Source organism: Panthera tigris, chromosome F2 (assembly GCF_018350195.1).
Source record: "Panthera tigris isolate Pti1 chromosome F2, P.tigris_Pti1_mat1.1, whole genome shotgun sequence".
In the NCBI taxonomy this organism is placed as follows: domain Eukaryota; kingdom Metazoa; phylum Chordata; class Mammalia; order Carnivora; family Felidae; genus Panthera; species Panthera tigris.
Window position 1 is genome coordinate 4,577,094 of NC_056676.1, and position 12,573 is coordinate 4,589,666.

At 38.3% G+C, this 12,573-nt stretch overlaps 1 protein-coding gene across 1 annotated transcript in view; it reads right to left on the reverse strand.

Moving 5' to 3' along the window:
• The window catches only part of PXDNL (peroxidasin like), a 412,750-nt gene that overhangs the window by 115,517 nt on the left and 284,660 nt on the right, over positions 1-12,573 (reverse strand). The window contains exons 6-8 of the mRNA XM_042972968.1: positions 11,809-11,880; positions 5,522-5,691; positions 2,560-2,677 (exon numbers count right to left, since the gene is read on the reverse strand). Of these exons, the coding sequence (XP_042828902.1) occupies positions 2,560-2,677; positions 5,522-5,691; positions 11,809-11,880 (360 nt within the window). The remainder of the gene's footprint in view (positions 1-2,559; positions 2,678-5,521; positions 5,692-11,808; positions 11,881-12,573) is intronic.

Here is a 12,573-nt window from a genome sequence, read left to right on the forward strand (position 1 = left end):
ATTATGTCCTCTCTCCTTACAATATTTTTATTTGTATCATCTAACATTTTACTTCTCTCTTACTTTAAAGTTGGCCAATACTTTAACAATCTCAATTTATTCATATTTATCGACATGTTTAAAAATACATTGCTTTTGGAGCGCCTGCGTGGCTCAGTCGGTTGAGCGTCCGACTTCGGCTCAGCTCATGATCTCACGGCTCCTGAGTTTGAGCCCCGCATTGGGCTCTGTGCCCACGGCTCAGAGCCTGGAGCCTGCTTCAGATTCTGGGTCTCCCTCTCTCTCTACCCTCTCCCGCTCATGCTGTCTCTCTGTCTCTCAAAAATAAATGAACATTTAAAAAAAATGAAAAAAAATACATTGCTTTTTACTTTTACTTCTTGCATATCACATCTCTCTAACTTGTATTACTTTTAGCAAATATCCCCAAGTAAGGCTCAACTCTTTGCAAATGTCTTCATTTTACTTGTCAGATAATTTAGCTGAATATAAAACAGAAGGAAACTAGATTTTCTCTTCTTCAACCATTTCAATATATGCGATTGCCTTCTAGCCATGTACAGTTAACTGTCAGTGTAATCGCTATGCATTTGAAAGTAATCTGAAAATTATCTTGGAATGAAAGGTTTTATCTCTCAACTTTCTGATCATAACGCGCCAGGTATAGATTTCTTTTTTAAGCCCTGGGTGGGAATCAGTACAGTTCTTATTCTGAAATCTCGTGATTTTTTTCATTTATGAAAGAGTCCTCATTATTACTTCTCTAAACATTGACTCCACCTCATTATTTCTAACCTATCTTTCTGGAACTCCTACTGGATATGTCCTGGGCCTTTGAATTATAGTCTCTGTTTCTTAACCATCCGGAAAGCTAATTGACTCCAACAAACGTACCTTCTAATTCTCTAATTCTACCTTTGCTCATGTCTAATCAGTTCTTAACACACTGCTCTATGGACCCTAAAGTCAGGATAGAGGACTCTAGGGGGAGGAAAAAAGAGAGTGTTAAGGAAGGGACACCTAGGTAGCTTCTAATGAATTGGCTGTATTTTTTTTTCTTAGCTTGGTTTATGTTAAATAGATGTTTGTTTCAAATTATCTGCTCTACTAGACTAAGTTCATGCACTTTCAGTCTATATGTTATCTTTCTATTTAAAAAAATACTCAACGACAAATAATGGGTGAGTTAAGATTTGGTGATGTTAAATATTGCTTGGTATCAGCTCTTCCCTTTCACCTCTACTTTTTTTCTATGCAAAATGGTTAATACAGTAACAGAAATTTCTGCCTACACTTTACCTTTCCTTCATTTTATTCCTTCTTTTTCCATTTCTCTGTTTCCTTTTAAATGCATCTTAGTTTCTTTAGTCACCATATTTAAAACCCTTATGCCATACATTCCATCAGGCAACAGGATTTCACTTGTCCCTTTCTAAATACTATTTCAGTGCCTTTATAACCTTGAAAACATAATGACTGAATTTAAACTGTAAGAAGGCAGAGCAAGCAGTCTGAAGACATGACAAGCAGCAATTTCTATTTCTCAAGTACCCTTGAACAATCTCCAGATGGAAATAAATTGAAGTCTTCTATCAGTTGAAGTCTTTCTCCTGGGCCAGATTCCAAATTTAATAGTGTTCATAATTGCCTTCTTTCCAAGCTATTTTTAACCTACACTTATTAGTTTTCTGCGAGAATTAAAAACACATTTTACAAACATGTCTGGGTTTCTTACTAAAATTACAAATTCAAATTATATACAGAAAAGACGCAAACTATTTTAATATCAGAATATTTTGTGAAGAAAAGCATAAAAATATAGTGTTGATTATACACACGACAGAAAACAATGAGATTTTGTGCAAGTCTGGGAAGGACACGTGCGAGGCATGCTAGGTACCAATAATGTAATTAATGAAAATATAATTAGCCAAGTCCTGTGACTGAATTGTAGCAAACATGTAGTTCATTCTATGTATCTATTTCATATCACTTTCCCACTCGTTCTTTAGACGTTTATTTTAATTTTTTAAGTTTGTTATTGCTATTTAATTTTATATTCAGACTTTTAGATTGATACATACCACGTTTTATCAAATAGTGCAATGAGAATAAAAGAAATAACTAGTATTTTAAATAATCTTGTATATCCTTTATTGCCAATTCACTTACATCACGTTATACCGATTTATTGTGTGAAATTTGCAACACCAAATGTAAAATGCCAGTTTGCAACTAAAATAATTAAGATGAGGTTATATCTAATTATGTTCAGATTTTAAAACACGCTAGTTTATTATTATCCCACTACTTCCTACTAGAAATAATACAAAATCCCTTTAGTCAAATTCACAATCATTAATGTCTAGAAATATAAATTTTAAGAAGTCCTCCAGATAATTTGGACAAGTCAAAAGATGAATGCTAAAAGACATTTTTGTCTCTAAGAAATTCTGATCATTTGGGAAATTTCATCTCTAGATAAACTAGTTGAAACAAGATAAATGGATTAATGAAACTGGAAAGAGAATACGACACACATCCATGGTTAATATTTACTTGTTATGTATCCAAGTAATCTTCGGTTTGGGGTTTCCTTCCGCTCGGCAAGTGAAGTAGACAGTATTCCCCGATGTTACCTCCACATCCTGGGGCTCAAAAGTAATTCGGGGACTCTCTGTGACAAAAGAATTATTGGGGTATTTTTAAGGACACAAAATTATAGTATCCTAAGATTGAGAATATTTAATATCCGTCTACATTAAAGTTTTACAGATTGTCTTGCAGTTACCCAGTAATATGCCAGTTTAGACATTAGACATATATTTAACAAAACTTCAGAAATTTGAAAGATTCGGTGCACAAAGGAATCTCTAATGAGGTAGATGAAATAAATTTCCCTGTGCTTTTATTTCTAGTAGTTCAATACAACCATATTTATGGAAGAAGTTTGATTTTATGGGTCAATATTTCAAGCCAAGTACTTCAATTGAGCTTGAAATTTGTAGGCAGCCTTCTAGACAATTAGCCATGTAACGTCCACTTTATACAATTTATAAGAATTTGTATGTCTAGACCTCAAATCTGGCTGAGCAAAATTCCTTATTAATATAAATGAATGTTTCCCTTCTCAAGTAATAATTAGAGGTAAAACACGGAAACATTTAAATTATTTTAATAAGAAAGTAGATTGAATTTTAATGAATCAAATAAGATTATTGAAGTTAAATTATGAGAGAAAAATGTTAGACAGGGAATTTCACTTTTCTATGGCAAACTTAACAAATTTTTCTAAACCTTTCTAAATGATAAAACTCTTCTTTTCATAAGTACATGATTTGAGATTGTCAGTCCTTAACAAATAACCAGATCTAATATGTCTGAAGAATGTTATGCAGGTCCCAACCTTAACCACTTCATCAAAAGTCCGTATAATCAACACTTGGCCTTACCCTTTTTGGAAAAGTAGTTTGATTCATCTATATATTTATGAAAAAAGAATTCAACATTACAGTATGTCAGGCCCAATGCTAAGACCAGTAATGAAACAGTGATCAAAACAAAATTTCTGTAATCATAGGCTTATCATTTCACTGAAACAACTGAAATTAAACAAACACAAAAATGTATAATAATATATTGTGACAAGTACTAAGAAAAATAAATGGTGATTTGATAGATAGATTATAAAAAGGGACTTGACTCAGTGTGTGTGTGATAGGGAGAAGGCGGGTAGAAAGCGAGATTAAATAAAGCCTTTCTAAGTAATTCATATTTAAGAAGAGGGCTATTATAAGGAGATGTGCAAGACGAATACTGTAGACAGAGTAAAAAGCATGCAGACAGCCCTTGAATTGGAAAAAAGCTTAAGAACTTTTAGGAACTTCAAGACCATCCTGACGAGTAAACCTCACTGAGCAAACGGACAGGAAGACTGGATCAAGGATGCAGAGAGGAGCCAGAGGATACAACATACAGGAAGCGTGGCCTTGTTCAGGATTTCGTGTTTCATTTTCAGGTGTGGGCAGCTATAAAAGAGTCAGAGCAAAAAGGACTATATAAGCAGATAGGTATTTTAAAAGATCTCCCCAAATATAATAGATTGGAGAGGGAGGAAAATGAAAGCCAGGACACCGGTTAAGATGTACTGTATTCCAGGCAAACTGGACCACAACATAAACTTGAAGTTGGTAGTAAAGGTGGAAAGTATGGACCAATTTGCGATTTATTTGGAAATAAAGACCAAGTTACATTTCTTCTCAATCTGGATGGAATTAAATCATATTGATATAATTTTCCAAATAACCTGCTGAGAGAAGTTAAAAAAACTTGGCCTCCGGTGAATGGGACTTTAGAAAGAAAATGTCTGCTGTAAGCTATCACGTGACTAAATCTCCAAGGAGTCCAATTATCACACACATGCACACGTATGTATGTACATTCAGCTATTCATATTTAAAGCTATATATAAATATAGATTAGATAGATACATAGGTAGGTATTATCTTATTTATAGTAAAAGCTTGAGGTGAGAACCAAATAATATTCTAAGAAGCTGTACTTGGATCTTCAAGTAAAGGCTGATAGCCTTATCAAAGCTGCCAGAATATGAGCTATGTTTATCAAATCCAAAGTTTGCATTAATATTGTGAATACTAATAACTATTTGATCTAAAGTTGAAAAACCGCAATTATTTATTTATTTATTTTTTTTTTAGAAAGTTTTACATTTACTTATTTTTGAGAGAGACAGAGCACAGGTGGGGGAGGGGCAGAAAGAGACAGAGAATCCAAAGCAGGCTCTAGGCTCCGAGCTGTCAGCACAGAGCCCGACGCGGGGCTCGAACTCACAAACCGTGAGATCATGACCTGAGCTGAAGTCGGTGCTCAACCGACTGAGCCACCCAGGCACCCCTGAAAAACCTCAATTATTTTTTTTTTAATTTTTTTTTCAACGTTTTTTATTTATTTTTGGGACAGAGAGAGACAGAGCATGAACGGGGGAGGGGCAGAGAGAGAGGGAGACACAGAATCGGAAACAGGCTCCAGGCTCTGAGCCGTCAGCCCAGAGCCTGACGCGGGGCTCGAACTCACGGACCGCGAGATCGTGACCTGGCTGAAGTCGGACGCTTAACCGACTGCGCCACCCAGGCGCCCCGAAAAACCTCAATTATTAATCATTAGCAGCACTAAGTGATGCTCAGGAGTAAGTGGAAACTTTAATGCCGGTCACAGTGTCCTGTGACCTTGTTGAAAAACAGTTTTCCTCAATATCTGAGGAAATTTGAAAGTTGGATTAAATGATCCTCAAGGACTTTCCCAGCTCTGTTTATGATGATAAAAACTCCCTTAAGCGAAAATGCAGATAATGAAACAGAAATTGACCATACTTTTAACTAAATCTCTTAATAGCATCTTTCGATATTATGCTCTTTTAAATGCAGCATTGTATTAACAAACCTTTATAGAAAAGGCAAACAAAAGACAACTCCGTTTTCCACGCACAGAGAAAATTACGTACCACAGTTGAACTCCTCCACAGTTACGGAAGCAATGGAGCGTCCCTGGAGCCTTCTGGGATATTGACATGTAGCAGCAGCCTGAGTTTGGCCATTCCGGGCATAGCCTTGCATAAGTTCCCCCAGCCACATTAAGTCACAGTCACAAACTAGGGCATTGGAATCCAGACGCCTAGGCATGCAGGCAAGAATTACAACTGTTGAGTGACTATTAATGTTGTTTGCATCTTCTGAATTAAAATCTTTAACTGCCTCCAATTTACCTCCTTAGTCACATTTTTGACTCCAGGATTCGTCGGTACCTATCAACAGACTACAACACATGCTTACCTGTAAGTTTACCTTAATAACTACAGGATCAAATGAATGCTTACTTGTCTTAGAGAAGGCTCAGAGTTGAAACTATACATAGTGAAATGTTACAGATCTTTTAAATGTTAAGAACAGAGAATTTACACTTGGTAGTATACTTTTTTTTTTTTTTTAACTTTTTCACAGAGGTTACTTACAAGAAAGAGTAGAGGCTTTATTATCCAAACGAGGCCTATAAACGTGCTGTGTTTGATTTGGGCAGCTGCCTCAGATGACTGGCTCTTTTCTCTTGCAAACCACCTTGACATCAGTATGGATAGGCCTGTGTTCTCTTGTGTCTTCAATTTTCCCAAAGGACAGAGGCAGGCCTTCTTAAAATTTCTTTGTGTGTGTGTGCGTTAAAAGGCCTGGCTATCACTGGAAATGATGTCATCTTACAAAGGCCCACATCTGGGAGTGTCTCTGGCAGACCGGATGGGTAGGCCCTTCACATTTTTTTTGTGGTATTTCCTAATCTAGGCCCACAAGTTGTTCACTTTCGCTAAGTTTTACTACGTTTTCCAAATCTCTTCCAACACGTTTTTTTTTTTTTTGTCCTCATGAAATAAAATTGATAGATAACCAAAGAGATTGATGGTGTGTACCTCCATTCTTTCTAAAAGATGTGTAGCAAAAGGGTACACAAAGTGATAAATTATCTCTTTCATCCATCCGAAGGGTGAAAGGGCAGCATTAGTTAAATGAAATCCACAAGTCTGTCTATAGCGGTAATGAGGTCACACTCTGCACAAAGGAATTCAAGGGATGAAATGATAATATGAATATATTTATGACGGGGATGTTATGTTGTCCAAATTTTATTGTCATAAGTAATGCTTTATGTGATTTTTAAGAATTTAAAAATGCTATATTTTTTAATAATTGTATAAAATGTCCTTTAAAATCATTTGGGAAACAAAGGAATTTAAAGGATTAATTTGCATATAAAATTAAAAATCACCTAGCAATTTTAACTTAGGAATCTGTATTAGTAGCAAGTTACTGGGAATAGTAAGCTAAAAGTAAAAAAAAAAATCATGTTCTTCTCTAGATTTGGAATTTATAATTCAAGAAAATTGTACATTTTTAAATAAATTTAAGAAAGATTGTCTGATAATTTCGTGAAGTGTATTGTAGATGCTTCGTTCATAAGATTGTTATATTGTACTCGAACTGTATTACACTGAAAACTAGCTATATTTAGCAGCATTAAATAGTTAAAATTAAGGGGAAAAATCTCACATTCATTAAAAGGTTACTGAATGGTATGGATTTTATTTGCTGAATGCTTCCATCAAGATTTCACACTAAACAGAGAAAATAAAGCCATAACTGAAATGGAGAATACTTTCAGCCTTGTCCAGAGTGATGTATAAGACGTAACACTTGACTGGTACTTCTTCAGCAAGGTATTGGGTTCAGTGTCCTTGGCTGTTCCTTGTCACTGACTGATTTACTGAACCAGCTACTTTGCTAAAAAACTGATCTATTTCAACATGAAGGAGCCCAAAGTTCATTCTGATTTATGTTTTGAGTTTAATGTCTGGTAATTTTATCAAAAGCAGTTTGTTGTTACATATTAAGGTGTAAATTCTCACTTTAGTATCACCATGAGATTCCTGAGTTGAACCAAAGCCAGGACATCAACAACTCTCTTGGGACCCAACATTCTTGAATGTTCCATTTCCCTGATGTCATCATTGCTTACATAACAACCCTCCGTTAATCAGTGATCCACTCTTTCCCATACGTATCCTCATGCCTGTGTGTTTTAACAACACTAGAGCATAAGATTTCATTTCTTCTTTTTATGACCACTGACTTCAATTAAAATATTCATCCACAGCAGGGATATAAAACATGAATAAAACAACTATAGGTTATTCTTTTTTCACTTGCCACTTAAAAAACTCCTTTATATTTGAGGGGTGCCTGGGTGGCTCAGTTGCTTGAATGTCCAACCTCAGCTCAGGTCATGATCTCGCAGCTCGTGAGTTTGAGCCTCTCATCGGGCTCTGTGCTGACAGCTCAGAGCCTGGAGCCTGCTTCAGATTCTGTGTCTCTTTCTCTCTCTGCCCTTCCCCTGCTCATGCTCTGTCTTTCTCTCAAAAATAAATAAACATTAAAAAAAAAAACCTCCTTTATATTTGAAAAAACATATAGTACTAGAATTTTTATGGTAGTGAAAAAACATATAGTACTGTATTTTTGCACAAAAATCCATTTGGGGAGGCTTTACAAGCTGAGTGTTTCCAAATTTATACTGAGAAAGCACTACTTAAAACATAGCCTATCATTTAAAGCCATAAATTTTGAAAAATAAAACACTAGATAATACTAGATAAAACACTATTTTATCAATAATAAAAGTGGGTTGTCTTAATCTTTATTAGCCCATACTTATTAGTAATACACTTAAAATCACTGTCATTTCACTGTCCTCTATTTTGAAGTCTCTCTTACATCAAATATCACACCCGATGTGCTAAATCAAAGACAACTTCTCTTTGATCGCATTCAGTCAAGAATCACAACAGTAAAATAATTACCCACTTGGGTCTGTTCACTGCTCAATGGGCAATTTGAAAGGGAATAAAAAAGCACAGGGTAAGTTCAAATTCAAATCTTTCTATTTGAAAATACAGTAATATATCACTTGCGCTCACATAATCCCTTTCACATAAAGATCCAAAAGCACTTTTTAAAAAGAATTTCCTTAGCTTTCTCAGTACTCTTGGAAGGAACGTGGTCGTCATGAGTTAGAAATGATATGGAACAGACGGGGAAACCACGAGCCGGTGTCCCCTACGGCTCCCAGTGCTGATAGGGCACATGTGAGCCACACAGGTTTCTCGGACTCCCAGATGCGACCAATGCAGTGACACTCTTTCAATTGTTGAGAGACTTCATTGTTGAAGATGGAATCTATTTGATGGTACACATAGCTTATTTAACTAGCCTTCAGTTACTTTCCTGTATTCTGATTTTCATGTATAAATTAGAGCCTGGATAGGCACAGGTTTGAGGATTTGGAATAACAGGTACCAGGGCTCACCATCTCAGCCTGACCAAGATCTCATGAACCCTGGAAGAGTTGGCTCAGATCGTCTGTATGTCAGTTTACCATGACCAGAAGGGACCAGTGCACCATCCATCTATGAACACAACATCAACACAACATACAACGTGGATGGAACTGGAAGCTATTGTGCTGAGTGAAATAAGTCAGTCACAGAAAGACAGATATCGTATGTTTTCACTCATACGTGGATCTTCAGAAACTTAACAGAAGACCACGGGGGAAAGGATAGGGGAAAAAATTGTCTCAAACAGAGAGGGAAGGGAGGCAAACTATAAGAGGCTCTTAAATACAGAGAACAAACTGAGGGTTGATGGGTGGGGGAGGGGAAAATGGGTGATGGGCATTGAGGAGGGCACTTGTGGGGATGAGCACTGGGTGTTGTATAGAAGCCAATTTGACAATAAATTATATTAAATAAATAAATAAAAGTGGCTTAAAACATTCGAAATAAAGACAGTGCATGCATAGAATATACACAACGGCACATCACTCTAAAATAAGGTCTGCCTCTGCTTCCTGATTAGTATTTGCTTCTCTGTGTGCGTTCCAGCAATGGAGTGAATGCGTTTCATTAAATGTGAGAGGTTACAACAAAAAAGCTGCTACTAAAATTTAACAAGAAAGAATAGCACAAAGAGATTAGGGGAAAAAACAAGGGATTTAGCATTTCAAGACTTTCTGAGAGTCTTAGAAGTCAAGAATGATACCCAGGTAGAAATCTATGTAGAAAAGAAACATTTAATGGGAATTATAACCGCAAATATACAAAGACAGTGACTCTAACCACACATGGTATAACAAATCCAACAAGAAAAGGAAGAAGGCAAGTAAAAAACATATTCCTCCCACTACCAGAATAAAGCATCGTATTGCCTTGTTGCAAAATATCTTGGTATTTTTCACTTTCCAGATATGACTCAAAACCAAGAATGTGGAAAACAACAACATCCCACTATACATCAGTCAGAATGGCCCAAATCCAGGACCCTGACAACACTGAATGCCGGTGACCTCTCACTGCCGGTGGGACCACGTTGGTACAGCCAGTTCGGAAGACAGCCAGGCAACTTCTCAAAAACCAGATATACTTTTGCCATAAGATCCAGGACCCGTGCTCCTTTGTATGTATCCAAAGCACGTGCAGCTTATGTCCACTCAGACCCTACACGTGGATATTTCTAGCAGCTTTATTTCTAATGGCCAAAACTTGAAAGCAAACACATGTCCGTCAGCAGGTGAAGGCAGAAATAAACTGTGGTACAACCAGACGATGGACTAGTTGGTATTCTAGACTAAAAAGAAATTCGCTATTGAGCCATGAAAAGACATGCAGGCATCTGAAGTGCCTATTACTAAATGAAAGAATCTCATCTGAAAAGGCTGCATGCTGTAAGATTTCAGTCATCTGACATTCGAGAAAAGATGAAACTATGGAGCCGGCTGCGGGCACGAGGGGATGAACAGAGGAGCACAGAGGACTTTTAGGGCCGTGAAAATATTCCATACGACGTTCCATATGCTATATGTCGTTACACATTCATCTGACCCCATACAATGTGCAATACCAAGGGTGAGCCCTAAGATGCGCTACGGACTTTGGGTGATCCCGACGTGTGGATTTTAAGAGCTATTCTACTTTGGTGGGGGATGAGAGTGGCGGAGGCTGTGTGTGGGGACAGAGGGTACGTGGGAAGTCTCACTACTTTCTGCGCACCTGAAACTGCTCTAGAAGACAAAGTCTATTACGACAGCAAATGAGAATCCGCGCGCGTACTTTTCCAAACGGCTCAGTGCAACCAGCTCTGAGAAGTAAGATTCTGGCAGGTGAAGAGAATCACCAAGCAAGGCTTTGGTGGGTTTGAGCACAAAGAGCACAGCCCGAGGAGAAAAGACCGGGGAGGCAGCATCTACGCTGAGAACGGCCATGACAGAAAACAGAGCACAAACGCCCGAAACAATGGACTGGGGCTGGATGGACCTTCCTCCCGATGATTCGTGATCCTTGAAACACGGCGATTCCAAGTATGATTTCCAGGCACCAAGTACAACACACATTTCTCTCCCTCGGTGTTCCGATACCTACTTAAATCTTCACCTTCCCTTGCCTGTCAACCTGGACCTGGGCACATCACACCAGAAAGACAACAGCAACAACGTGGCCCCCAAGACGGCTGAGAGAGAAACCTCTGTGAGTCTGCCCCCGTGTCCCCTCCAACTGGCACCGGGAAGCGGGACATTTGATCTTTATCTGATAACTGGAACTCACCCAGGGGAAAAATAACAACCAGAAATCCATCAACGATGCAGAAGTATACCCAGAGAGCGGGGTGCAGAGACAGATCAGGGTAAAGGCAAGTGATTCACAGAGGCAGACGGAAAAGCGAGGCAGCTGGAGACTAAAACAGGATTGGGGTGCTCGCTCTGAATTGTTTAGTGTCGGAAGAAATGAACTGTACCTGTAACCATCGGTGCAACGAGGCCCAGCTTGTGAAGTCTGGCCAGAGGAGTCAGACTTTCTTTGGAACTTCTCACATCTCTTTTTTAAATAAAAGCGAAAGGAAAAGGAAGTCTTGGGAGCCTTTAGATTTGACCAGCAAGGAAATTACTGAGAACCGAGGAAAGTTCTGTCTTCAGTATTCCTTTTGAATGTCACTTCTAAGGGAATACATGAAAAGCTCAGTAGACTATCTGTGTCCTCTATCGCTGTGCAGTTAAGGAAACCGTTTTCTCTCGACCACGCTAGAATTGCAATGATCTTTCACAGCAGAAGGAGACAAAGGCAAATCATCAGTTGGGGTTTATTTATTTGGGGGGAAATCACATGGTTTCTGTGTTTGCACGCTTCCTTTCACTTACAGTCTCTTTAATGAATCCAGATGAGAAAAGCTCCCGGCCGGAATTTTCGATAATTTGTTATTATGCAAAAACCTGAAAAACAAAGGGTAACTTTTAATCGCAGCACAGTAAGGACGATTTAGGAGCCTTTTTCAAAAAGTCTAACTGACTCCATAGTACATTTTCAAAAATATTTCAGTGAGGAAAGGCAAATAGGCAAGCATCGTTTTAAAGACTTACATGCACGTTTCTACCACTATACTGGTATTTTCTCATCCGTGTTCTTTTTTTGTCTTTTAATTTTTTGTTTTAGTTAGAGATTACAAGCGCTAAAGAGAAAACCACAAAAGGAAGTCTTTAAACACAAAGGAAATAAACATAGAGGATGTTTTCATCAAAACAAATGGCACAGTAGTGTATGTATGACTGCAGGGGGCCGCAAGCAAACCATGATTGACCGGATCCTGCGGTTTAGCTAAACTCCAGTTCCATTGGGTGCCGCTTGGTCCGTGGCTCAGCCAACCATTTGCCTGTTCCCTTTCAAATCCATGGCCACAGCCCGCGAAGATCACAGAAGAAGCTCGTCCCCAGGCTCTTTTGACCCTGGCTTCCTCTTCCCAGTTAGGTTCCATCACCAGAGGTAATGGATAGAGGCAATGGAGGAGGCCCATGCCACAGGATTTCTACCTCTCCTTTCACCTGGTCAGTCCAGCACTGGTCTGGGCTCCCTGAGAGCACGGCCCGGCCATACCACCTCCCTGCACTGTGACGAGAGAGATTAGGGCC